The sequence below is a fragment of the Mollisia scopiformis genome (genome assembly GCF_001500285.1).
Source record: "Mollisia scopiformis unplaced genomic scaffold LY89scaffold_2, whole genome shotgun sequence".
Lineage (NCBI taxonomy): Eukaryota > Fungi > Ascomycota > Leotiomycetes > Helotiales > Mollisiaceae > Mollisia > Mollisia scopiformis.
In genome coordinates this window covers 1926214-1951602 of record NW_017263582.1, presented here as the reverse complement: position 1 = coordinate 1951602, position 25389 = coordinate 1926214, and the positions used below count along the sequence as shown (strand labels likewise).

Below are 25389 nucleotides of genomic sequence, written 5' to 3'. Positions count from 1 at the left end.
TAGGAGCCCCGTCTGCTCCTCAGTGCTCCTCCACGTGACCCAGAGCTCACCGAGATGACTCAGCGAGCTCACGTGCACGTAGTCGTAACACCTCTGCTGGAACTGCCCTAGTAGCCACTGCTCTGCCCCGCCTCCGTGGAAGATGCCGTAACAGAGCGGCAGGACAGTATCGGCATAGACGCAGCTCTGGCACCCACTGGCTGGATCTGCCCGCAGACAGACGGACTGCGGGTTGTAGCACTAGTAGCACGCCTGGAATGCTGTAATCCAAGCTCCCTCGCACTGCCTCTTCACCCGGTCACGGGCCTGGAAGAAGTCGAACCGTCGGTAGCAAGTGGCAAACGCGTGGTCCTATGGCTCGTCAAGCCCTCGACAGAGCAGGCACGTCCCTTGCACAGCGAGCAGGTCTTCTTGGTACCGGCTAAGCTCGAGGTAAGCTGCGCGCCGCTTTTGCTGAATGATCGTACTCCCAGTATGTGGCATTGTAACAAGAGGCACTGGTAAGGCCGTCTCGACTGGACCACTGTTGCATACATCACACACGACGTCTTCGCCGGTGACGCACTGCTGGAGCTGGGACTCAAGGTCAAGGTATGCACTTAGGCAAGTCCGGCGGCACTCTTGGCCTTGCAAGTAGCGGTAGAGTACCCCCTTCTTAGCCTCTGTAGTACTGGCCACTTGTGATACCCATCGAGGGGGTAAGAGCACAACCGAATAAGCTTCCTTCCCATCCCGTCCAGCCCGCCCAGACTCCTGTGCAAAGTCGACAAGGGAGTCTGGCTCGTTGATGTGTATTACGAGCCGGACGTGCGCGTAGTCGAAGCCTGCACTTAGAGCCGATGTTGCTACTATGTACGGCTGCTCAGGGGTGACAAGCCACGTTCTCAGTAGCTCTTCCTTCTCCTCGGCCGTACCGACTTTGGCAGTATAGGCTGGGCAGCTCAGCAGTTCAGCCAGCTCCTTAGCCTCGTCCCTCGTTTGGACGTAGAGGATGATCTTATCTCGAGTCTAGTCAAGTAGCCTACTCGCTTGCCAAGCATCCCTAGCCCTCCGCGCGCCTTCGTCGAGCAGACTCTCTGGCCTAGTAGCCCGCTGTACTAGATAGAACAGATTGCGCCGGTTTGTCGATGCTCGGATTACTTTAGGATTCACTAAGTTATTCTGCTCTTTAAACGTAGCCTGTATTATCGGTGGTAACGTAGTTGTTAAGTAGACAAACTGCGTACGGACGTTGCGGATCAGGGCGAGGTCGACCATAGCCTAGCGGTAGTCGGACGCCGTTATAGTCAAGTGAGCCTTATTAAACACAATGCGGCCGAGGTCTTGTGTAGCCGCGAGCTTGTGGGCATAGGTCCGGAACTACTCCGTGTAAGCGGCCTCGACGGTTACAAACACTAAGGGGGTGTCTCGCTGCTCGCTAGGCGCCCATACCAAGTGATCGAACCCTAGCTCTCGGACGCGGCGGAGGAGATCCCCTCGTAGAGACACGAGTAGTAGGACTAAGATCGTTACTCTAGCGTTAGTAAGGATGTAAGGCAGTATGAACAGCAGGCTCTTCCCTTCGCTAGTAGCCATAACGACTATTACTTGCTTAGTCTATAATATGATAGTAGTCATAGCCCGCTCCTGGGCTGCTGACTTCCACTGTAACGTGTCATCCCGGTAGAGCTTTCTGGCACTCTTTAATAGAGCCGCAGCTGACTACTTCTTCCGCGGCCGGTAGACCCCTATAGCGATCTTCTTAAGCATTTGCGGACCGCCAATATCCTCACCGTCTCGCTTCCTCTTCCTAGCCGGCTCAAGGAGCTGGTTAAGCCCCCATAAGTCCTTCCACAGAGTCGACGCACGCAGGTTCCGGCGGATAAGACTATCCCACACGTTGCCAAAGTTGGTATTGTGCTAGTTGGCATAGGCGCGGTTGACCGTCCGCGTACTATGGTTCCGCTGCTTGGTCATGACCCGGATGTCAGCCTCGATCTCTTTAGCATCCTCGTCGTTAGCCCCATCGTCGACCTCAAAGCACCCGACGTTAGCTGCAAACTTAGTCTTAACGATATTGACCGTTATTTGCCGCCAGTTGGCGATGTGTAACCGGGGGATGCCAGCCCGAGTATACGCCTGCTCCATGTATTGCGTGAGCCGGTTGTCAACCCAGACCCTGCCATTTCTCCACCACAAGTAGGGGGATATAACAGTGTGCGGGGCAGACTGGCGGAGGAAGACTTAACGGAGCGGGATGACAGCTACTAAGTAGTCTAGCAAGAGGTCCCCAATAGGCGCAGGCAAGAACCGGATGTTATCCTTGAACTTGCCCGTCTGCTACTGCCCCTTGTGGTACGTAGTGTGTAGCATAACCAGCCTATGCTTGAGGTAGACGTTCCGCCGCCGCTAGGTATTACGCCAGGTGACGGAAAAGAGCTCACTCTCGCGCAGCGGCTGGCTAGAGCTCATGTGAATCAAGACTAAGAGCCTTTTCAGGAACTCGTCAGCCACAGCCTCATACCGTTCAATCGCCTTCCCCCGCCAGGCCCTAGCGTCATCAGCAGTAATCTCGAGGAAAGAGTCCCGCAGCGGCTTCGAGTCTTAGATCACAGTTAGTAAAGACTGTGTCAGCGGCTTCAGAAGCTTAACGTTCTCCCGGTGCTAGCCAAAGAACTAGCCAAAGGCATCGGCGTCCAGGTTGTCCTTCAGAGCCCACGCACGCATCCGCGGGAGGCTCTAGGCCCCAAACATCAGCTCGTCGTACAGCAGGTACTGGGCCTGCTGGAAGTCGGAGAGTAAGAGCCGCGGCACGTGATCTATGTGTAAATCAACGTCTCGATAAGTCAGGACCTTCTCGTCCACGTCCCACTGGGCCTGGTGCGGCCCAACGACCTCCTTCGAGACGGTAAACAGCAGCAAGCGCCAGCCGAGGATCTCGCCCATAGGGGTCTCGGTGTCTTGCTTTAAGAACTGCCCGCAGTACTGCTCAATACGCTCGAGCGTGTCTCCTTGCTCTGCCTTCTCCAGATAGGCACTAGCGTAGAAGATGATCAGCTGTACAACCCAGATCACGCCAGACAAGCAGCTGTTGTAGTTGCCCGGCTCTTTCCACGTCTTGGTATACGGCTTGACGCTAAGCATAGCACAAAAGCTGAGCAGCGAGGAGCTGTACCGGTTGCCCCCGAACTCGTGGCAGATCAGTGCCATCGAGAGGACTAGTATGGCTTCTCTCAGCACAGTAGCTTCCAAAGAGCTCAACGAGGGCCTTTAAGGGCGCGCCTCGCAGGCAGTGCGGCTCCTGCCTGAGGTGTCGAAGCCAGACGTCGCGCCCTGGCCGTAAACAGAACCCGCACTGGGTGCAGAGCAGCACCCGCCACTCTGGATGATAGAGAAAGCCTTCGTTTATGGTTAGTAGATGTAATTAGATCCCCTAGGATGCCTTTACAGTCCTCTATTAGCTAAAAAAAAAAGGCCGGGAGAAGAAACACATATTGCGGTGCACATATTGCGGTGAACTGGTCCGTGTCCCCACCCTAGTCAGGGGGAGATTAGTATGGGGAAAACGCATAGTGCGCCGCAATAAGTGCGATTTCTACGGGTAGGATTATCTATTAGTAGCCTTAGCTAAATTAGCTCGCGCACCTTTTTTCTTCACAATTGACTTTTTGTAAGCGCGAAGCTTAATCATCTCGCCTATTGGGTGAAACCCACTACAGAGCAGATACTTTACTTATATCTACTTAAGCCGCTCCGTTTGATTAGTGTAGCTATCCCGTGCTAGCTAGGGCTATACTAAAGTCGAATAGGCATATAAAGGTAGCGCGTACTTAAGGAGGAGTAATCGGCCAATCTAGATTAGAGCTAAGAGTATAGGTGTGTAGCTATAAACTAACTTATACGCAAGCGCTCGCCGGTGAATACTAAGGATACTAGTGAAATGCACGAGGACTAACGGGGCTAGATCACTAGTCGTACTGCGAAAGGTCTAGAAAGTCATCGAGAGTTAAAACAAAGCCTCTACGATCTAAAGCTAGTGGCTTATGCTTATATTTACACTTCTATTTGTATCTTCTCCATTATATAAGCTATTATTATCACTACTATTAAGACCACTCGCCTCTTTACCGTTATTACTAAGCAATACGTCCTATAAGAATTGCATCTAACTTGCCTCTTACTCCCAGAACGTAGTCCTATAGATCTCGTTACATAGGGTTTCGCTTATCGCCCACACCCGGAAGATATAGCAAATAAAGCGCTTCTAAATCGCAATATAGCGTGCACGCGCGGCGGCTGTTTGTAAGGACTAGAAAGGTGCTGGGCGAAAGTGACGTAAATAGTAAGTCTGGAGCTAGTAGCGTAGGCGGTGATGAGTGTGACGCAGGGTCTCTTTAGCGCGGTCGAACATCTGATCGACGACAACGTGCATTAGAACGCGTAGCTTTGCCTCGTCGGCGGCGGGGCTAACAAATTCTGTGCCGGCCTAGTCTTCGAGGACATAGTCGTCGTCTGAGGCGGTCGGCTGCAAGGCGCTAGCGGAAAGAATGTCTAATAGGCGATTAGCAAGCTGAACAGGCCACTGGGTGTACTTGAGCCAGAGGGTCGTCTCGTCGTTATTAATACAAAAGCGGCCGTCGACTTTATATTCCTCCACTGTAGAGATAAGGCGGGCGTCTTCTTCCTCTTCTTAAGCTAGAAGAAGAGGGTTGTCTTTAGGCACTAGCATCCGAGGCACTACCACGCTCGCCGCGTGATTTGTATTCGAGGGTATATCTTTAAGCAAGGCGGAAAAGAGGCTATTTTGTATTATAGGTAGAGTAGTAAGAGGAAGGAAAGAGCAGACTTTGCGGTAAAGGCTAAGAACACACACTTACCACAGTTCCCTATATACCTCTTTTATCTTCTTAATATAGCAAGCTAGCTACTGGGAAACCTAGGGCGATATAAGAACGTTATAAGAGCACAAGCCGTCTGTGGCGACGAGTAAGAATCGGGCTCCCAGGCTAAGCGAGATGAGGGCGAGGATCAGCCGCCTAGGGGCTTGCTGCAACGCGGCAAAGACGCGTTTTCGCCATAAAACGAACGGTACCTAGCAGGACGCGTCGGCCGGAAGAGGGTTTCGCGGCATAATCGGAGCCAGGAGCGAATTAGAGCTGGGGATTCTCGCGTTACGGCGTAAATTGCCTAAAGCCTCTTAGGTTCTAGAGTTTTAAATTTATTGAAATTTAATTTTTTATATAAAATTATTAAAAATATATATAAAGTTTTACAGCGTATTTATAAAAAATTCAAGTATTTAAGCAAATTTTTCGATAATTAATACTTTAAAAAGTAAATAATTAGTAAGTGCGACTTTTATGTCGTAACTTCCGCCCGTAGTTATTAGTAATATTTGTTGCATTGCTCTTCGATTCATGCTTCTTTAGTCCTCTGTCACCCTAACCAACCCGATAGTCAGCAGACCGTTACAACTTCTTAACTAATCAAATCGGAATTGCATTCCCACCACCGCTTAATGCAATCGTCTTCCCTCCCAAATACTCATTCAACAAAGCAGAAGCGTTGTAGTAAACATCAAAACCCTGACTCTCAATCCCACTCAAGCTTCCATCCGTGTCCGTCAAATTCTGAACCATCGTCGAATTTGTCAAAGTCCAGGTCGAATTATCCAAATGAACATCAAAGTACGCCTCCCCAAATCCAGAGTACGCCGTTCCCATCCATGAACTCTTCGACAAAGACCAACTAATCAAGCTTGAATTGTATGCGACCAGATCTCCAACCAAAGTCGACTCGGTGACATTGACGTACACCTCGGCAGGTTGAAGATTTGGCTGTTGGGAGTAATCTGCATAATAATCGAAATCCTGAGTGATCTGGGAATAATTTGCGACAACGAGCACTCCACTTGTGACAAGTTCACTAGCGTGGAGAGAAACGTCGATGATCACATTCCCGAACCACAATCCAGGAATGGGCCCCAATGTTGTAATCTTGGAATTGTCCAGCGATAATATTGCTCCAGATTCCCTTGTCGAAGATGAAAAGATTGCGACACCACCCAAAAGTCCAGCAGTCGTTTCGCAATTCGTAAGGTATGCTTTCTGGGCTCCGTCCATGAACACGGTAGGCCCATTCTCCGACAGCGCAACCACATTCGTAGCATAGATCTCGCCCAGAGCATAGAACGTTGCACTCCCAATACCAGCAGCATGAGCCACGGAGTCCGAAATGTGCAAGTATCCTGCCGGACTATCTCCTGAAAATGATGAAGATCTCTTCCCTCCAGAGAAGTGTTGAACATTCGAAACGTATGCGGTCCCATTTCCAGATGCATATACGCCATGTGAAACCGGTCCAGAACTGTAGAGCCAGGCGTTGTCGACATGTACCACGCTTCCAGTGCCATAGACGTAGATATTTGCTGCACCGTTATGAACAGTCACATTCACGTTGTCGAAATTCCCTGTTGATCCATTGGCCTGATCATTAGCTTCGCCGTTGAACCGAGAGGGAAAACATACCACATTGATTGCTGCATTGAATCCGTAGAAGCTCGACTCCAGAAGATTTGAAGCGTACCCCGATTTGATAACAGTGGAGTACGTAAGATTCAACTCTCCAGTGACGAGAAGTACACTCGTTTGATTGAGGGCGGTCGAGAGAGTCTCATAACTGATAGAAGCTGAATTGGTGACCGTGTATGCTGCAACGATTGGATTTGGTTGTACACTGATAAAGGAGACATTATAATCTGGGATTATAGCATTATCGGCAGCCCACAAAGATGGAGAGATGATGTCTGATGGATCTGTAACAGATACAGCAGCGAGAGAGGTACCAACAAGGAAGATGAGATTAGAGAAGAGCATGATGTATTGGTTAACGATCAGTTGAAACATACTTCACCGTTCATTCTGACTTCCTTTATACCCTTGATATTGAAGCATTTCCCCGCATTCAACCAAGATTGTTGAATCTTGCTAGGGAAGGATATCTTGTGGAGAAAGATAGCCGTGATTGCTTCGGCGAAGGAAGTCAAAACCACTAGATACAGATCTCCATTGGTTGAAATGATAGCCTGGGGAAGCGGGTCAACATACGCGCGTCTTCCCCGGATGAATAAATGATTGATCTCTCAAAGAACATCGGATGTCCTGGGTTTCGGGTGTGGAGCCGACGGGTGTACCTGGCGGGGTAGCTTGTACCTGACTCCAATGGCGGGGCCGATCCGCTCCCTGAGCTTGCTCAATATCCAGAAGTAACAAAGAATGATCGGGCTCATTGAACGCAGAGGAGCTGCATCTCCGTCTTGGGAGCTGTCCTGAATTGTGAAATCGGAAGCAATGATGACGATGTGCTCAGTGTTTTGCCAAGTACAGAACTCGAAGGAGACAACTTGATAAAATAATAAACATAAAAGAGAAACAACTTCAATAGTTTGAAGCAAAGTATGGGGAGACATGATCTGCAAGTGATCTTGGAAAAAAATTAAAGAGATGCCCAACTTGATCTCTTCCCGACGTGGAGTTAGGTCAAACATGCTCAGGATGACAGACATGCAGAGATAAGAAACGTCCACTCCAACGAGCAAGGGGAGAAAATGGCGAGGACTTGTATTGCTTCCTTCCTTCGGAGAATTCCGCAAAATGCCTAGCACAGAGCTTGCCTCCTTCACGAGAACCGTGTCGGTGTGAACGTCTTCCGTATGGTTTCCCTTGCCCTGCAGCGATGTTGACCGCCTGAGTCTGAACTCAATTTGACTAGCCACTTGTCGCAATATCTTCAATCCTCTGCGCATGCCGGTGGAGTGGGAGCTCCACCTCGCTCATGTCCCCCTTTGCTTCCCCAAAGGCGAGATTTCGAAAGGGCAAATGAGCTAGGAGAGGTGGATGTCGGTACAGATCCCGATGACTTCAGGATGCGACATATTCACTCGAATATTCTGCTTGGAACAAATTGAGCAAAATAATGTACTCTTCTGTGCGTGCTTACTTCGTACAGTTTGCAGAGACATCGGCTAGCGAGTCTATCATCGGAGAGCAGTACCAATCAATCTTTTGGTAGCCAGTCATAGGGACCGAAGAAGCTGCGCGAGAAGCTGAAGAGACAAGTTGAAATTCTGGGGGAGAAGCCGCTACAGTAAGGAATCCACTAGCGCGATCTCTTTCCGCAGGTGGAGCTCTGCTGTCGCCGCAGCAGAACAACATGAGAACAAAACCCAATCTCCTCCAACTCGATGTTTGAAGCCGAATCCTCCTTCGCCATACTCGCTTGAGCTCCTGCTCTCTGCAGCTGGTCCAGCCGATTATCACGAAGTCACACAATTCGAAACTCCGAAGATGATCGCGGGGAGGTGCTGCAGACGCTGATGCTTGGAGTCGTCCTCCTTCTGAGTTCTGCAGAGAGTCATGAGGCAAATTTCCTGTTTCCTAGGTCAATTGGTTGGTTGCTAACAAATGCCAACTATAGTTCCTTTCATCTCGAGCTTTCCACGATACACCCATTTCCCATCCTCATACCTGCGTCCACATCATACGGGTAGCGGCGTGTCTACAAGTGGGCTGGACGCTGGTGGGGAAGCTGGGCTTGGAGCCTGGATTCAAGCAGTAGCTTGACTTGGTAGTTGAACATTCGGATATCTGGGGAGAGAACATACCAGCACGGAACAAAAGCACCTGCTGTACGTTTAGTAGAAATCTCCACAGCAGGATTCATACTACACGGAAGCTTGATCCATGAACTTCCATGCCTCAACTCCTCTCCCCGAGCTATCCGCTCCCTCGAAAGTCTTCCACAGCCTGGTCCCGAAGCCTTCCTCTTCTACGACTTCGATACTAGCCATCAGCGACCGAGAACCGCCACAGCGGATGCACTCCTGCGCTTCCAAGTCCCTTACTTGTCGATACGAAACACGAATACTGAAGGATTGGGAGCTGCTTGGCCAATGAGGCCTCCACAGCTAGATGCAGCAGAGGTCAAGCTTCGCCAGTAGGAACAATCGAGGCGGTGGCCGTAGAGGCAGCTGGAAGACATTCTACACTTCCACGCACGTGGCACTTCTGCGAGCTAACTTTCTGGTGGATCTCGAGGTTCACCAATCACAGGAGTGGTTCAGTCTAGATTACAAGCAAGAGCTGTCATTGTCCTGAGAAATTTTGATACAGAAACACACACCATACGAGTCTACGCCCTTGACGAGGAGAAGCAGGAGTCGCTCGATCGAGGACATGGGCTCTCTCATGCTCCTAGACTAGGGATCTCTCATGGCCGGAAATCCGACAGAGATGTTACAGTAAGTTTGTCTCTGCCTTCTAGAGAGACATTTTCTCGCTCTCAGGCTGGATGCCATTGATGTCGAGGAGTACGTGCCATTGGACGAACATCGAAGCATAAATTGTCTTGATTGGAGCAGCAGGTGGAGTTGATTTCTGATTTGGATACTTGTTTAGCACCTCGACTTCCGTTTGAAGCCACCGCTTCTTTTTCTGTACTTCATCTCAGCATACTCTTCATTCTCTTATGCCAATCGAGAATCATACGCAGTCGAGTGACGCGAGTCATATAAGTTGTCTCCACGCTCGCATGCACGCAAAACCTTGACTTCAAGTTAAAGAAGAAGCAATGGTTGTGGCAAAGTCTTGAACGTGGGGCCGGCCCCACGCCACGCTACCCCGCTATCAACTTCTTACCCCTGCTTCATAAATCATCAGTTGAGGCCTCATGTTCTTGTGTCAAAGTTCAACTACCCCTTCTCATCATTATGTCTTCCGAGAACTCGGTTCCTCTCCTTTCGCAAAAGCACTCTGGCATTCCGGAGAATCTCCTCGAGAAAGCCCAAAATGCAAAAGCGTTGATCTACGAGACTCGAACAAAATCGTCGAGCACAAGACAAAGGTTGCCAGTCATTCCTCAAGGAATCGAAAGAGGAAAATTCTTCCAGGCATTGGACGAACTTCAGCAAGTTCTAGGAAACGAAAATGTAGAGATCAACGACAAACCCCTCGTTGATGGGTGGTACATGGAGCGTGAGTAGGTCTGCTATGTGAGGTCAAAAACTAACTCGTCAGATCCCAACACTCATGATATGATGCCGATATTAGATGACGAAGAATTGGTGGCATCAGCAGTGGTGTATCCAAGTTCCACGGAAGATGTTCAAAAGATTGTACTTTGGGCGAACAAATATCGGATCCCAATCTTTCCAATCTCAATGGGCCGAAATTGTAGGTCACCTTCTCGAATATGACAAAGCTTACACCTTTAGTGGGATACGGAGGAGCAGCTCCGAGAGTACGAGGGTCAGTTGTTATTGACCTTGGCAAAAGAATGAGTCGAATTCTAGACATCAACCCTGATGACTATACTTGCCTTGTGGAGCCTGGTGTCAGCTTTTACGCTTTGCATGAGACGATTCAAGCCAAAGGCTATAAGCATATGTGGATTGATACACCGGATCTAGGAGGTGGCTCCATAGTGGGCAACACACTTGATCGAGGTGTTGGTTATACACCATACGGAGATCATTGGGCTTGTCATTCTGGTTTGGAGGTTGTACTGCCTACTGGAGAAGTGATTAGAACCGGAATGGGAGCTCTGCCTGGCAACAATACTTGGCAATCCTTTCCCTACGGATTTGGACCGTATTCAGAGTCAGCTCCTCTCCTTTCTCGATGTGGAATTGGACTAACAAAACCAGTGGCATATTCTCACAGTCAAACTTTGGCATTGTCACGAAGATGGGAATGACCTTGATGCCCAATCCTGGTGGTTATGAAAGCTTTGTAGGTGTCGGCAGGAAGGTTTTGGCTGGGATGCTGACTTTGACAGATGTATGCATTTGAAAAAGACGACAATCTGGCGGCTTTGGTAAGTCCTAAGCCCCCTAAGAGATTTCCAGCTGACAAGTACAGATGGAAATCATTCGACCACTTCGGATTGGAAACATCCTGGAAAACGTTGCCCAAGTCAGACATGCAATCCAATCGATTGCTGTAAAAGGAAAACCACGAACTGCATACTTCAGCGGGGAAGGTCCAATGCCATCGGAGATTGTTCATGAATACTTGAGAACCACCACCATTGGCGACCATGCGTGGCTGTATTACGGCATGTCGTACGGTCCTGAACATATCAGAAAATACAAGTTGGACATCATCGACCAAGAGTTCAAGAAGATTCCAGGAGCAAGGAAAGTCGACCCCGCCACACTACCTAAAGACGAATACTTCTGGTCTCGTGATCGTATAGCTGCCGGTATTCCAGATCTTGTCGAGCTATTGTGGGTGAATTGGGTTCCAAACGGATCTCATGTTGCTTTCAGCCCGGTCTCACCCATACGTGGAACAGACGCCATGAAGCTTTTCAATATGGGTAAACGTCTCCATGATAAGTATGGCATCGACTTCTTCCCCGCATTCTGTGTAGGTCTGCGGGAAATGCATCTTATCGTGGAAATTGTTTTTGATAAGAATGACTCCAAGAAGAGGAAAGCGGCCAACGACTGTCTTCGAGAAATGATTGAGGATGCTGCGAAAGAGGGCTACGGAGAGTATCGGACACATCTGGTTCTCATGGATCAAGTTGCGGGGACGTATAATTGGAATGATAATGCTTTGATGAAGTTCAACGAGAGAATGAAAGATGCCCTTGATCCAAACGGCATTCTGGCACCTGGAAAATCCGGCATTTGGCCTGCAAGATATCGAGGAAGGGGTTGGGAATTGACAAAGTCGAGCGGGAATGGGTCAGAAGGCAATGGCGTGGCACCATCGATGACCATGAAGTTGTAATGTTTACACGTAACTTGAGGCAGAATCGGTCGAGGTGCATGTGGACTTTTGTAGTTCGTCCCCGATATCTAACGCAAAACCTCGATCTGGAGACTTTCAAGTTCAAGCAAGCTCCTCGTTTCTTCTCTTTTCGCGCCGGCTTGGCGTCCAGCTTCGTCTTACGATCCAATCTCTTCACCAACCTCGTTCATCTCGAATCGAATCCGGAGCGTGCCAAGCACCTTCGATGCAAACTAATCATCTGTCAGCCCTATCAAGACTCCACCAACGTTTCGTCATTACATCTGTTTATGAGATTTGTCGCTTTGTCAGTCATGCAGTGAGTAAGCATGCTTTTGCATCGGCCATATATCCTATCGCAGGGATCTTGTCGGGGATACGTCAACCACCAACAATTATTGCCGATTGGAGTAGCTCACTGCGAAGCGGCGATAGCATTTGAGGTTGGATGGTCGAGGTTATAGCCGTTAACGCACTCCATCCACTCGCTTCGAAAAAGATATATATCTCTTCTTCTTCACTGGAAGAAAATATCAGACAATTCATATCTTCGTCTTCACAGCTCCTCGCCTCAAATCAGCAATTCACAAACATGTCTTCCCCTTCTTCTCAAACGATTCTCATCACCGGCGCCTCTGGTTTCGTGGCATCCCATATCATTCACGCCTTTCTCGAAGCAGGCTACAAAGTGAGAGGCACAGTTAGGTCCTCTTCATCGATCGAGAAAGTCAAAGCTGCTCAAGGACCACTCTCATCAAATCTCACCTTCTACATCGTTCCAGACCTGGCTTCACCACCATCTGCATATGCAGAAGCGATCAAAGGAGTCTCAGGAGTCATTCATACAGCATCTCCATTCATCTTAACGCCCAAAGATGTCAGAGCAGACCTTCTTGAGCCAGCGATCAACGGTACAACGAATGTACTCAAGGCAGCAGCTGAATATGCTGGCCCACAACTGAAGCGAGTGGTAATCACCAGCTCCTTCGCCTCGATCTTCGACCTCAGCAAAGGATATAGACCTGGTTACGTCTACACTGAGAAAGACTGGAACCCAGCGACCTATGATGAGGCTGCCAATTCAACCGATGGCAGCTTTGCTTATTGTGCTTCAAAGCCTCTAGCTGAGCATGCAGCATGGAATTGGATGTCAGCCAACCCTGAAGTTGGATTCACTCTCGCGACCATCTGTCCACCTTGGGTTTTTGGGCCCAGTCTCAATACTATCACCAACCTTGGACATCTTAACGAATCGACAGAGACTATCTGGAAGCTCATCAATGGAAGCAGCAAAACAGTACCTCCGATTGACTTCGGTGGCTTTGCGGATGTGAGAACCAATGCTCAAGCACATCTAAAAGCTTACGAAAAAGATGAAGCTGCTGGAGAAAGATTCTTGGTTGGCCAGCACTTTGATTATCAGTCTGCTGCGGATGCAATCAGGGAGGCGATTCCAGAGCTGAGAGGCCGTGTTTCTGAAGGAACACCTGGGTCTGGCTTGGACTTCAAGGACACCGTCTACACCCCTGATGGATCAAAGGCAGAGAAAGTTCTTGGAATCAAGTACATTGATTTGAAGAAATGCATGGTGGACACAGCGGCAGATCTGCTTGCTGCTGAGAAAAGGCTAGGATGGAAAGCGGAATGAGCAAGTTTTGTGATTGCTAATTTGAATGAATTATATCAGAGACTATCTGTAACCTCACGATCGTTCTCTTTTCCCATGCTCATTCTTGTCCATTCTGTAGCTTGGTTCAGCATCAAAACTGCTATGGCTGCGAGAGTCTCTTCCAAGACCATAGTTCCCGCCACCCCTTCCGAAAGTCCTAGACTGAGCAGGTGCACCTGCAGCAAATCTAGAGCCACTGCTCGACCCTTGAATTGCGTAGTCGCTGTCAACCCCTCCTCTGAATTCTGTCGCAGGCCATTCAGATGCCAAGGATGGATGTCGTTGCCCAGGTCTAGGCGAAGTCGACCATAGAGTACCTGAAGACTTGTCATCCATATTGGCCTCCTCGTCGTAGGCAGCACTCAACGGTGGTGCAAGTGAATTCGGTGAATATCGTTGTGAAGCTCCTGGAATCGAGATAGATGGGCGACTCCCTTTATGGCTTGTACTTCTTGGTCGACCACCAAACTCTTGAACTTGGCTATGGTCAAATGATGATCTTGGGTTGTAGCCATTGTACTGGTCGTCGGGTTCTTCCCGTGCTGCTGTCGATCGATGCACTCGAGAATTTGTGAAGTGGTCTGCTCGATGCTCCATTTCCAGAGCTAACTTTCCATCATTCGCTCCCGAGAACACCTCCAACATGTAGTGATCAAAAGATTCTGTTATTTCGTGCATCATGTGGAAGTACTTCACATCCAAGACGGCAGGCCGAGCGGGCTCATCCAGACCAACATCTTTGACTTCGGCTTCATTGAAGGCGTCGTAATATGCCAGACTCCTTGCCACCTGGAAAGCGTTACGGATTTGCCGGCCATTCCATTGTCCAGCTTTGCGATGATTACTTTCGTCGAATTGGAGCTCCGCGAAATTCATGACGGTAGAGTCCACGATTTCCAAAGGTCGTTTATCTTCGCTCTGCTCATTGATGTAGCGAAGCCTTTCGATGTTGAGCCTCCATATGTCCATGGTTTGCTCTTTTGTCAATGGCGCATAGTAGATCTTGTAATGAATCCGTGACTTGAAGGCCTCATCGAGTGCACCTGATCGGTTGGTTGTCAGGAAGAGAATTCCCGTATAGTAGTCTAGAACTCTCAAAAACACTAGCCATGTCAGTCATTTTGTTCATGTCTCCCACTCTCAAGAGACTTACCTGACACTAGTGCATTCTTGGTGATTGCAGAGTCCCCCTTTGATCGCTGTGAAAAGAAAGTATCGGCTTCATCCATCAAGAGAATGCAGTCCCATATACTCGCAAGCCTGAATATTGCTCTCAGGGAAGTCTCGACCTGATCTGGCGTAAGACCTATATCACCACAGGTGATCTTGAACAAGGGCTTGCCATTTGCTTGAGCTACAGCCTCTGCAGTCGCCGTCTTACCAACACCTGGGACGCCGTGTAGGAGTATGAACAATCCTGTCCCTTTGCCTTGTATAACATCTAGAGAGAGTCCTTGGTCTCCATAACCTCGCTCGGATTCTTTCTGGAGGAAGTGGCCTCGAACAGAGCCTTGTATAAGCTGCTTGGTCTTGGGCGGAATCTTCAACGCCTTGAGAGCTTCGAAATTCCGAGCAGATAGAGTCAATCTTGATACGTCAAGCTGGGCAAACTTTCGCTCCCCAAAGACGTAAGCAAATACCCGACAATTGATCAGAATCTTTTCTTCATGGCGGAGAAATTGTGTGGTCGTGGGTTGTCCTCTTTGGTGATTCTGAGCCACAGCAGCCAGGAAAGGATCTTCCAGCACGAATTTGTTCCGCTTCAAGTGATGCACTCCTGTGCGATACGGGATGATCTCTGTCGTTTCTCGCAGCAAATTGGCCCTGTCTTTGCCGGACCATGAGCGGATGGCGAACTCATCGGAAATGAGAATCTTGTTGGTAAATTCAGTCTTCAGGATTGTTCTCTGCGGTCTCCAAGACGGGCACGCTTGAAAAGCTTCTGCAAAGTCCACCATGACCTCGCTATTGATATACCTGATGATCTGGTTAGCTTCTGGTCAGGTTTTAGAGCTCATCATCACTTACTCGGGATGTTTAATGTCGACCCCGTTAGCATCTGTCGCAAAGTCTCCTATTGGATTGCGCATAATGGTCCAGCCGTTGTAAAAGGCATGCTTTGACTCCACGAAACGAAGAACTTGGTCGCCAATCCTCTGGGCGGTATCCATATACGTTTCATGGTTATTATTGAATCGTATTGGGTAGATCGGTAGGGTATATATAGGCCTCCATTTCTCAAATGGACTTCTGCCAACGAATTAGCATAGTAAAACATCGAAACGAAAGTGAGGGGCTCTGGGAGCCGGGAGCTGTCTCAAGAGCTCTCGTTGGCAATATGTCTCGGCTCTGCTCGGCTCCCGGCTCCCGGCTCCCGGCCCCCAGACCCCTCATACAAGAAAACAGTAAATTAGTATAGGGATTTGACATACATCCTGAAGGTGTTCGTGACCACACAGAACTCGTCACCCGTATAATCAATGTGATAGGCGTGAACGGTGAAGAAGATGCAGTCATCTTCACTCGTTTCGGTGGCGGAGTACTTGCGATGATCTGAAGGTGTCAAGTTGTAGTTCCTGATGGCATCGTTGACGAAGTAAACTCTCCAGATTCTCTGTCCCATCCGATAATCATGGCCTGTTGACAGCTCACCTTCGAGCTGCATGTAAATGTACTCGCCAGGCTTGAACAAATAACAGAGATCGGAGAATAAGATCTTTTCGTCGCTCTTGTAGTCCAGATTCTTGTATCGATGTGACTCGGGTATGACCTCTTCATCAATGAACTTGACGTAAACCCGCAAGATCTCCAATGCCGCTTGGCTATCGTCGAGGCCATCTTCCTCCTCACCTTCACGACCGTCAGCCCCTGGCGTCAGTCCAGCACTGTCAGTGTGTTGGCCATCGCTCTGGGTAGCCCATTTCTCCTCCAGCTCCGCCAAAGCTACCTTGACTTGAGGATGGAAGTGGATGAGAGTACAAAACGGGCGATCGTAAGTTCGAGGTCTATTGGACCAGGACTCTCCTTGTACCCTGGCAAGCAATTGGAGGAGGGCAGGTGCCTGAAGCCTGATGCGCCGAATCCAGGTAAGATCAGATTGGTCGTTGCGCAAGGCGTCATTGCTTCGATCTGTCTCTTTAACTAGAGCTTTGGTTTCCCTTTTTGATGCTCGGGCGCTGGCTTTTCCATGCTCAAAGAGTTTCTCACGCAGTGCTTGCACTTCTCGATACTCTTGCTCAAAGAGATTCCCTGACACTAAAACATCGACGGCGTTGCGACCATCTTCTTCGCTGAAGCGATTCTTGAAATCTGTAAAGTTGCATTTCTTGACCTTGGGCAGAAAGTCGACGTTGGTCAGATCGATGTCCACGCCATGCGTTCCAGAATTAGAATCGTCCACTTCGATGAAACCTTGAACCTCATTCGCGGAATCAGGCTTCCCATGACTTTCAATGTTCACAAGCCTGGACTCTAGCCTTCTCAACTGCTCTCTGAGATCTGAGATAACCGCCGCATTATTGCTATTGACAGACTCCATTTTGACAAATTTCAGCGAACTGCCGTCTGGTGTCAAAATGATTTCGGTGGAGAACTTTCCATTTCTGATTGCACCAAAGCGAGGCGAGCTGGAGGACTCGAGGCTGTATAAACATTGTGACAGATTTTGCGCCGCTTTCATGCAGTCTCCAGCCTTGTCTCTTTGAGGCGCACCAGTTCATGAAGGATTTCAAAAATGTCCCTCCATCACCTGTTGATTGGCGAAGGGTTGACAGAAGTGAAGCTCGCAAATGTAAGCAAAGGTAAGCTATGCGGGTGCTGTCATAGTAGCCGGGCGTTGTGGGCGTTCGCATTGTTAGGCTTTTGTTTCTCCGTCCGGGACGGCTCGCAAAAGTGAGGCATGTGTGTCAGCGAGCTATGACTACCCCGCAGTTCTGTACACCAGCTGGGCGTTGGAAAATATTCTGGGCTGAGTCGGATAAAGAAACCAGATCTAACTGGTTACCATCTAATCCTAAGGTCTGCCCTTAGACTGGTTGCCTACACAAGTCATGGGGTCTCCAAAGGTGTGGGTGGTGTAAGGCTGAGGTTGAGAGCAAAAGATTTGTGTAACTTGATTCACGGGTCTTTCAATCACCCCCACGATTTCAAAAATCAGCCAAGGCACACACGCTTGATTTTACTAGGTGAAACCGTCCTCCCACTTCCAGAGGTCGGAGATCTGCTATTGCTAGCCTGCGAGAACAACTTCTCGAATCCCCGGCTTGACCACGAGGCTTCATTGAACGTGATCTGCAAGTTCCAAAGCCAGCAAACATACACCTCTTTCGGCCAAAATCAGAGTCAAGATGGCTGCAGCATCGCCTTCACCAACTGATTTTGCGAGAGACTTCATCGACTACCGAGCTGCCAAGTTTCACGAGGCATTTGCAGTAGAGTCGTACTTTAACACGTTAATGTCAAAATATGAATCGAAAGACATCTCGTAGGTATACCAGAAACCTCTTGAGGAAAGAACTAATTTCATCCAGTGACCTCGAGCAAACCCTAAAGCGCTTTCAAATACAGGTTCCGGACCAAGCAGACTTCAACTTCGATCTTTTAAAATGCTCATGGGATGATGTTCTCCAAGAGCTAGAAAGAGCGCATGCTGCTGTGTTCGAGGACGAAAAACGTGGGAAAAGATTACATCGAAAAGCGTGGCGAGCTTTGGGGACAGTGGGCGATGTTTTTGCTCCTGGACTGGTGGGGATTCCAAACAATATGCCACTTTGTGTCTTGCAAGGTGGACTTGCAGTCATATTTAGCGTAAGCTGGGGTGTAGACATGTGTTTGATATGACTGAGTCTTTGTGTAGCTTGCTCGCCATCGAGCCCAGGATCGCGACAAGATCCTCCGCGCATTTGAAGACATCCCCAGCGTCATCATGATGGCTTATGGTAAGGCGGAGAGCATTCCACGAGATCGACCAGGATGCGGGAGACTGTATGGAATGATTGGAGAGCTGCAGAAAACTCTCTTGCGCACAATTCCACTATTGATCGACAGACTAACCCCAGGAACTTTCCGTAAGTCTCCCCTCTCAACTTATGTCTCTAACTACTGACGTGTTTCCACAAGTCGCCAAAGCAATGAGCCCTTTGAGGGGTTTCGATATCGATGATCTCTTCGGGGCGGTTCGCAGTGCTTCCGAACGAGTTCGAATCTGTGCTGAAGAGATCATGGACAACATCATAGTCAGCTCGCATGAAACTATCCATGAAAATCACAGGACGTCAACACAAATCCACACAATCGCGCTCCAGACTGGAGAAGGGGTTGGAGATTTACAGAAAAAGATTGACGAGATCCTAAAACAACAGAAGTCTTTCCAAACTGCCCTAGATGCAGTTTCCGGCAAGAATAGTCTACTCAGCTTTCTGATGGAGTATCTCAGTAAGTTGAACACCGCTTTCGCTTGAAAGTATGCCGCTGACCTGGCAAGAACCCGATCAAAGTGAGACAGACAAGTCTTCAACGAAAGAGTCATCGCCACCGTCCGAATCAGGCACACCGTTGACCCCAAAGCAATTATTGGGAATGATGAATGTCCACCACTTGGAAGCACTTGACGACGAGCAAATTATCATCCGGCGTGGTCACTCGATCGACAGCGACGCCATTGCACATGCAGCAACCATGTTTCAAACATCCCAGGTGCAGCAATTACTGCAGATACCAGAATCTGGTGTTGTTCTCGTGAATGGCTGTGCAGATCGGTCCCAAATCACCAAGATATCGCCCCTCAGCCACGTCTGTGCAACCCTAACTCATGCTCTTCGTCGCTCGGATGGTGAGAATCTGGTTCTGGCATTCTTCTGTGGACAACATGTAGCTGCGGACGACGACCTCATTGGTCCACGGGGACTAATGAGAAGTCTGGTCGCCTTCTTGGTGCTGAGTTTGGTACAAAACGATTGCATAGCGGAGTCCGCTCCCATTTGGTTCTCGGATTTTCAAGGACACTTCGAACAGCTATCGTTCGTTGACATTTGCCAATTGTTCTTCAATCTGGTTGAGCTCGTACCGAAGCACATCACGGTATATTGCGTAGTCGACGGGATATCTTATCATGAAAGAGATGTCTGGAAGGAAGAGTTCGAACTCATGATGGAGTGCTTTGGTAGCATAATCGCAAATAGGGGCATACGTATCGCGGCAGCGTTCAAACTTCTTCTCACTAGCCCGACAGTCAGCCATTGGTTGCCTGATATTCTGCCGCCGCATCAGCGAGTCTCGTTGAGAAACACAAGAGCAAGAGGAGCAACAAACTTGGAGGGTCATCTTCGAACAGCTTTTGGAAGCCCATGATTGCAGAATGATAGCAAATGGCGGTGGGGTCGTTAATTGCGCTCTCTCGAAATCCAAGACTGCAGGTTGAATGATTCCGAGTGCGCGACGTTGGTTCATGAGAGAAGATTGTGAGGTGAAAGCTCAGAGCAAAGCTGACTAAGTTGCACTGGGTTTTGTTGTCACGTGGCTGTAAGTACAGTTCTAGGAGTGTTGTGCGAAGAGGAAAGAAAGGGAAAGAAACTGTTGGAGTTATGAAGATAATCGCCAGAGATTCTGCTTGATGTGGGAGCCAATGTTGAGGCGCAGCGTTGTTGACCGTCGAACACTGAAAGCATTCTGGATCGTCTAGTTGTTCTCGCTTTCAGTCTCCCTCCTACACATCCAAACAAACAGAGCCATCATCCCTGATATCATCAAAACTGTCAAGATTGCAGCACCAGCCGTGTCAGCTTTCCTTTCTGTGAGAACCATCTCTTTGGTGACAATCGGTGGCCTTGTTCCCGCACTTGGATCCCCAATACTTGTGCCCCCCGAGTCACTGGCCACTGGGGCTTTGGCAAGATTGATCATGTTGCTCATCACAATCTCCATCGCAGCCATTTGCTATCCAGCTCCTTAACTGCCATCCCAATCCGCTCCTTTAGTCCATTGAAGTCCGCACATCCTCCCGTTCGCTCCCCCTGAACACTGAAGAGCTGCAGCAGCAGCTGAAGTTGCAAGGACTGGCATGATCTGCTTGATAGTAAAAGCAGCCATCTGGGTAGTTGCTCCCAAACTTCGAGTAAGATAGGCCTTGAACGAAAGCATGTCTGTGTCGCAAGCTTTAGTGCCATTCATCCCCTCACAACTGACCTCAACAGCTATGCCATTTGGAAAGAAGACATTCAATGTGGCATTCAACAACAATTGAGTGCGATTGGCCCAGATAGCCGATTCGTTCGTCTGAATTCATTAGTTCCTGTAATTTTAACTCGCAGTGTACTGACATAATTGTACATTGTGGCAGCTCCAAGGAGAAAGATGCCCGCATTGTATGTGTACGGAATTCCATTGATGCCTGTACAGTTGCTTTCCACGGTCGCTCCATCCCACGCAATATATCCACCAGCTCCTTTCCCGTTGACTTGAAAAATGCTCGAGACATTACTGTACAGCTGCAGTTCCAAAAGCCCAATTTCCGTGACCCATTCCCATGTATTCTCTGCGATCTGAGCATAGGTATCGTTCTTGGTATATCTGGCGAGACGTGCTCCCAGATTGAAAAAGCAAGCGTTCGAGATAGCATTCTTGTACATCCAGCCATCTTCCCAGAAGTACAGTTGCCAACGAAGGCCACCGCCACAATAATCTTTCTCGAGAGCCGCTCTTGCTGCAAATTCGTTGAACACAGCTTGTGCAAGACCTAACCACTGAGCTCCTGATGAAGGTGGATTCTGAAAGTTCAATTCAGCCGCAGTCATAGCTGCCATTCCCCAAAACCCTAGACCATCAGCTTAGCATCTTTTTGAAAGGAGAAGTTCAACGCGCCTTGGTCGTCATTTCCCATTCCAAGCGTTTGATTCGGTGTCATGAAGTCCCAATTCGGGCCAACCTGATACAGCAATCCTTCTTCAATCACCTCATTGTAGGTCGTGTCATTAGTGTATGACCAGTAGTCGATCATGCAAGCCCATAGCCCTCCAGACTCCCACCAGTAATAAGGAGGAAAGGGCAGTTGTCCTGGTGTTCCTCCAGTACTGTTTCCGTTGTAAATCTCATCAAATCGCTTGCGATTGTTCTTGTAACCGACATAATAGAATCTTTGTGCTTGTAAGTGCCTGACGTATCGAGAAATTCTTTGGGAACGGTGTAGAGTACCAACTGAGGACAGATTGAGTTCAATAGAAACTGCATGTACGAAGATTGATGTAAGAACTACAGCATTCTCAAGAGCGTAGAGTTTCGTCATCGCGAAAAGCTCAACTTGCAGCCAGCCTGACTACAAGCTGAAGGCAAGCTTAATCTTTCGCTCAAAACAATCTCAACTTCAAAATGACTTCGTTCTTTGTCTGTTTCCTTTCCTCCTGTATGAATCGTGAAACGCATAGATTTCACAAAGCAAATCGCGGATAGGAAAAACAGGCTCCCGCAAAACATCGTGATACTCACCTCGGCTGGCTATATCAATAATGATGGAGCACCGATATACTATGTTCTGGCAGATGATCCAAATGTTTATCGTTATCTGTTGTGTGTTCACTTGAAGATCGGTTGAGCACGGTTGGTTGGTCCACGCTCAACGCTCGGTACGATGATTCGCTGATGGAGACTTGATCAGGTGAGCGACAACTTAACCACGATGTTGATACGAGCTACGCAAGAGGTCGATCCGCGATATATGGAAAATCGAAAGGTGGGATATATGTGAAGATCTGGTGGTGCGGCCAAAACTTCGGCATCTGCGATTGAGGAGGTAATTAAAGCAATGTTGAGGAAAACTGGAACGAGAATGTTCCACGAGGATATTGGAGTTCCGATACATAAAAAAAAATGGCACCTAACCATATCGATTGCACCAAAGCAGAATAGGGAACAAGTCAAATGCGTGCTAGGAAAGATTTGAAACTCCGACGAGTGTCGCTCTGATACCGATAAAAGAATAATAGATGGAAGTTGTCAAATCTCTGCGAAGTTAGACTAGAGCAGGGACCGAGAAAATCTGGTTTCGAAGCTCCTTAGAACGCACCGAGAATGGAAAGGGCTGCCAACTAAAGAGTCACATGATGCTCCCAGACCTCCCAAGCTGTCAAGCTTCTCAGTTACTCATGATCTTGCATCCATTAATTCACTCCCCTCTTCAATAGCCTCCAACAATGTCGTCCACTTGTTTCCTTTTCATGAATTCAGAAAACTCGTGATCTGCGTTTCTTGGTCAGTTCTGCTTTCCATCTTTGCTCGAAGCCCTCACAGCTTATCTTGTCCTCTCCATCAACGGAATTGATTATCTCATCAACTTCAACATCTGTCACCTTCTCTCCCAGACCAGCCATCATCTGACGGAATTGACTAGCAGAGATCGACCCGTGCAGTGACGGGTCAAATTCTTTCCAAGCAGACTTGTAATCTGCTTCCGGGTCGCATTCTTCTTCTTTTTGAGGCGGAGCTCTCGTTCTTCCAGTCATCATGGCAATGAATTCTGGCGGGTCAACTAGGAGAACACTTGATCGGGCAGTTGAGCTCACCATCAAAGTTGATAGTTCCATCGCCGTCCAAATCAACTTCTTTGATGATCTGTGCGAGCTCTTCGTCTGTTGGATTTTGCCCTGATTTCTTCATCACACGGCCGAACTCCTCGATTGTGATGTTTCCTTTGCATGTGTCAGCGACTTTCAGAGTCAATTTCACCTTACTGACCTCCTTTGTCCGCATCCTACAACCTGTCAGTATGTACTCGAGTGTTAGCAGGGAAGTCTTACATATTGATCGAATTCGTGCTTCAAAATTGCAATCTCTTCTTCTGATAAATATCGCGCCTGTATCCATCACGTGTCAGTCTATGTCTTCTTGCTGGGGTTGATAGATGAACCATTTTGAGGGTAGTGGGGCTGTGCAATGCTATGCTATCTTAATGAACGGAACTTTTGAGGAAGGTTTGAGTCTTGAGGGGAAAGTTTGGAAGAAGACTCAAATATTTTCAAACACGCCCTTCGTCGATCAGGTGTTAGTTTGGATGAGGCGAAACATGAGGGAAAGCCCCTGAACCCCTGAAATTGTCTGTGGGGCTGCCTAAGCGGCCAATAGGGGTCGGTGCGAGCCGAGCGGCTTGGAAAACTTTACTGCTTTGGAAATCTGGCTTTGAATTGCTTTTCTTTGACGTGATTCATCATGAAAAGTCATTGTGTTGTTCAAATTTGTTGGATTCGGACATTTTCAAAGTGTTCTAGCTATACATCTTATTACTTGTGTCCTCCTACTCAGTCCTCCTGTTTGCTCTGTCAAAATCCGCCGAAGGTGACCTCTGGGTACCTCTTGTCAGGACCGTCCAAGATCTCGCTTTTCTTTCCTTTCAAAATCTTGTCAAAGAAGCTTTCTGTATATGTTGTCACAATCTCAAAAGCTCGTCTTCCATCAATGCTCCCAAGTATGTCTCCCACTTCAATTGGCAGCATCCCACCAAATCCTAAAGATCAACCACATCAGGGAGATCGGAAAAGGTGTAATGCGCACTATCTGCCAACATCATTTCCCTCTTCCATCCTGTCAATTTCGGCCAAGTTGCGTCCCAGCTCGGATCATTCGTCAGATTCTTTCCATCGTGTGCGAAGATGAGAAATGGTCGATCCAAGCCCTTCTCGACGACATCGCCAAAGAACGTTCCATCAAGATTCAGGCCTCCTTGAAATCGAGGGTCCGTAAACATGGCTTGTGCAGATGCAGCTCCACCTAGAGAATGGCCAAAAACTCCAGCTTTAACTCTACCATGAAAGCTATGATGCAACGTGGTTTTGGAGAAGATGTCGAGGACGAACGAGATGTCTTTGGCTCGAGTGTCCACCACTAAGGGGATCTGCGCGTCAGTGAAGTTCAAACCAAAAACAGTTGTGTTATCAGGAAAGACGACGATATCCGCATCGTACGGATGGTCAATTGTGACCACAAGATAGCCAGTGCTTGCGATTTGTTGTGCTATGGCACTGTAGAATAAGCGAGTCGTCCCTGCTGCTGGAGAGAAGAGAAGCAAAGGAAACTGTTTGTGGTTGATAGGATCTTGTTGACATGTTTGCAGATTGAGCGATTCGAAAACCCCAGATGGCAACCCGTATGCTTCAAGTCTTGCATCCTCGAAGGCCGCTGTTGTGGGTTCCATATATGATGAGAGTAGTGGGATACAAGCCGAAGGCAGGACCGGAGTGAAGACTGAGATCATCAATACTCGCGATTGTTGGGTTGGTGCGAAAGGGTCTGAACGATGAGTGTCGGTGAGGGCTACAGTGACGAGACTTGTATTGTATGGTCCTGTTGGTGCAGGAAAGGAAAGGCCGTTCCTCAAGAAGAGAAGTGGGAACAGTCTTGGCAAAGATTTTGCAGCCTCGAGAAAGAAGTTCATCATGAAGAAGGGCAGTGAAAGCGATTCTGGAGACAGTATGGGTACGAAGGATCGGTTGACATAAGGTGACTTTTCCCTCCTGGCAAGTGATCTTTTTCTCTCCTCTGCTTGCTGAACGAGAAATCCTGGAATTTATATCATCGAAGAGAGTCGCGGCGCTCGATACTTACCCAACTGAGTTACTACAACTCGTATCACCACTTCAGAGATCGGCTTTTGATCTTACTCTCAACCCGCAACTCCTCTGCCATCAATGGGAGTTGCAGAAAGTGTATCACGTGCAAAGTGCGCTCGAATGCTTCCACTTTGGGCATAGTCTTGTGGCGCCAGGCTTCAACTTCAGTCCTCCGTCCTTTGAAGTACGTCTCAACACGAAGTGACAAGCATCTTAGAAAGCATTCTTCGATGTGGAGACAGCATACAACCCATTTTTCTTCGCTTTCTTCTTTGCCAATCTATCACCTTGGTTGCGCACTTTGATTCCTCTTTCGATGTGGACTTGAAGAGGATCATTTGCTTCCGATCTCTCG

The 25389-nt window shown here is 48.5% G+C and overlaps 10 protein-coding genes across 10 annotated transcripts; 3 read left to right on the top strand and 7 right to left on the bottom strand.

Annotated features, from left to right (window-relative positions):
• Positions 1 to 351: 351 nt before the first annotated feature.
• Positions 352 to 2127, bottom strand: LY89DRAFT_728385 (uncharacterized protein; the record flags this gene model as incomplete). The annotated part of the gene is made up of 2 exons (XM_018219259.1): positions 352 to 932; positions 1935 to 2127. 2 exons carry the CDS (start codon positions 2125 to 2127, stop codon positions 352 to 354), a joined length of 774 nt encoding a protein of 257 aa, XP_018078015.1.
• A 261-nt stretch (positions 2128 to 2388) lies between these two features.
• LY89DRAFT_693670 (uncharacterized protein) lies at positions 2389 to 3123 on the bottom strand (the record flags this gene model as incomplete). The annotated part of the gene is made up of 3 exons (XM_018216649.1): positions 2389 to 2582; positions 2703 to 2716; positions 2747 to 3123. The coding sequence occupies 3 exons, from the start codon at positions 3121 to 3123 to the stop codon at positions 2389 to 2391; spliced, it is 585 nt and encodes a 194-aa protein (XP_018078014.1).
• Positions 3124 to 5343: 2220 nt separating this feature from the next.
• LY89DRAFT_755618 (uncharacterized protein) lies at positions 5344 to 6854 on the bottom strand (the record flags this gene model as incomplete). Its single annotated transcript, XM_018221355.1, has 1 exon — positions 5344 to 6854. One exon carries the CDS (start codon positions 6852 to 6854, stop codon positions 5466 to 5468), a length of 1389 nt encoding a protein of 462 aa, XP_018078013.1. The 3' UTR covers positions 5344 to 5465.
• A 2485-nt stretch (positions 6855 to 9339) lies between these two features.
• LY89DRAFT_189635 (FAD-linked oxidase-like protein) lies at positions 9340 to 11998 on the top strand. Its single transcript, XM_018205693.1, has 6 exons — positions 9340 to 10010; positions 10053 to 10208; positions 10250 to 10634; positions 10682 to 10766; positions 10813 to 10851; positions 10896 to 11998. Exons 1-6 carry the CDS (start codon positions 9746 to 9748, stop codon positions 11772 to 11774), a joined length of 1809 nt encoding a protein of 602 aa, XP_018078012.1. The 5' UTR covers positions 9340 to 9745; the 3' UTR covers positions 11775 to 11998.
• Positions 11999 to 12366: 368 nt separating this feature from the next.
• On the top strand, positions 12367 to 13422 carry LY89DRAFT_573638 (NAD(P)-binding protein; the record flags this gene model as incomplete). Its single annotated transcript, XM_018208694.1, has 1 exon — positions 12367 to 13422. The coding sequence occupies one exon, from the start codon at positions 12367 to 12369 to the stop codon at positions 13420 to 13422; it is 1056 nt and encodes a 351-aa protein (XP_018078011.1).
• Positions 13423 to 13476: 54 nt separating this feature from the next.
• On the bottom strand, positions 13477 to 16981 carry LY89DRAFT_664056 (uncharacterized protein; the record flags this gene model as incomplete). The annotated part of the gene is made up of 4 exons (XM_018212744.1): positions 13477 to 14546; positions 14597 to 15420; positions 15472 to 15693; positions 15876 to 16981. The coding sequence occupies 4 exons, from the start codon at positions 16979 to 16981 to the stop codon at positions 13477 to 13479; spliced, it is 3222 nt and encodes a 1073-aa protein (XP_018078010.1).
• Positions 16982 to 17789: 808 nt separating this feature from the next.
• On the top strand, positions 17790 to 19791 carry LY89DRAFT_714059 (uncharacterized protein; the record flags this gene model as incomplete). Its single annotated transcript, XM_018218100.1, has 5 exons — positions 17790 to 17926; positions 17973 to 18249; positions 18299 to 18509; positions 18562 to 18876; positions 18926 to 19791. The coding sequence occupies 5 exons, from the start codon at positions 17790 to 17792 to the stop codon at positions 19789 to 19791; spliced, it is 1806 nt and encodes a 601-aa protein (XP_018078009.1).
• Positions 19792 to 20248: 457 nt separating this feature from the next.
• LY89DRAFT_189800 (glycoside hydrolase) lies at positions 20249 to 21876 on the bottom strand. The gene is made up of 4 exons (XM_018205694.1): positions 21635 to 21876; positions 21301 to 21572; positions 20760 to 21253; positions 20249 to 20715 (listed from the first exon to the last, which is right to left on the bottom strand). Exons 1-4 carry the CDS (start codon positions 21664 to 21666, stop codon positions 20389 to 20391), a joined length of 1125 nt encoding a protein of 374 aa, XP_018078008.1. The 5' UTR covers positions 21667 to 21876; the 3' UTR covers positions 20249 to 20388.
• A 487-nt stretch (positions 21877 to 22363) lies between these two features.
• LY89DRAFT_636018 (CaM, calmodulin) lies at positions 22364 to 23469 on the bottom strand. Its single transcript, XM_018211472.1, has 6 exons — positions 23339 to 23469; positions 23229 to 23285; positions 23167 to 23182; positions 22995 to 23120; positions 22721 to 22948; positions 22364 to 22671 (listed from the first exon to the last, which is right to left on the bottom strand). The coding sequence occupies exons 1-6, from the start codon at positions 23339 to 23341 to the stop codon at positions 22610 to 22612; spliced, it is 492 nt and encodes a 163-aa protein (XP_018078007.1). The 5' UTR covers positions 23342 to 23469; the 3' UTR covers positions 22364 to 22609.
• A 436-nt stretch (positions 23470 to 23905) lies between these two features.
• Positions 23906 to 24989, bottom strand: LY89DRAFT_680363 (uncharacterized protein). The gene has a single exon (XM_018214065.1). It carries the CDS (start codon positions 24857 to 24859, stop codon positions 23933 to 23935), a length of 927 nt encoding a protein of 308 aa, XP_018078006.1. The 5' UTR covers positions 24860 to 24989; the 3' UTR covers positions 23906 to 23932.
• Between the last annotated feature and the right edge of the window lie 400 nt (positions 24990 to 25389).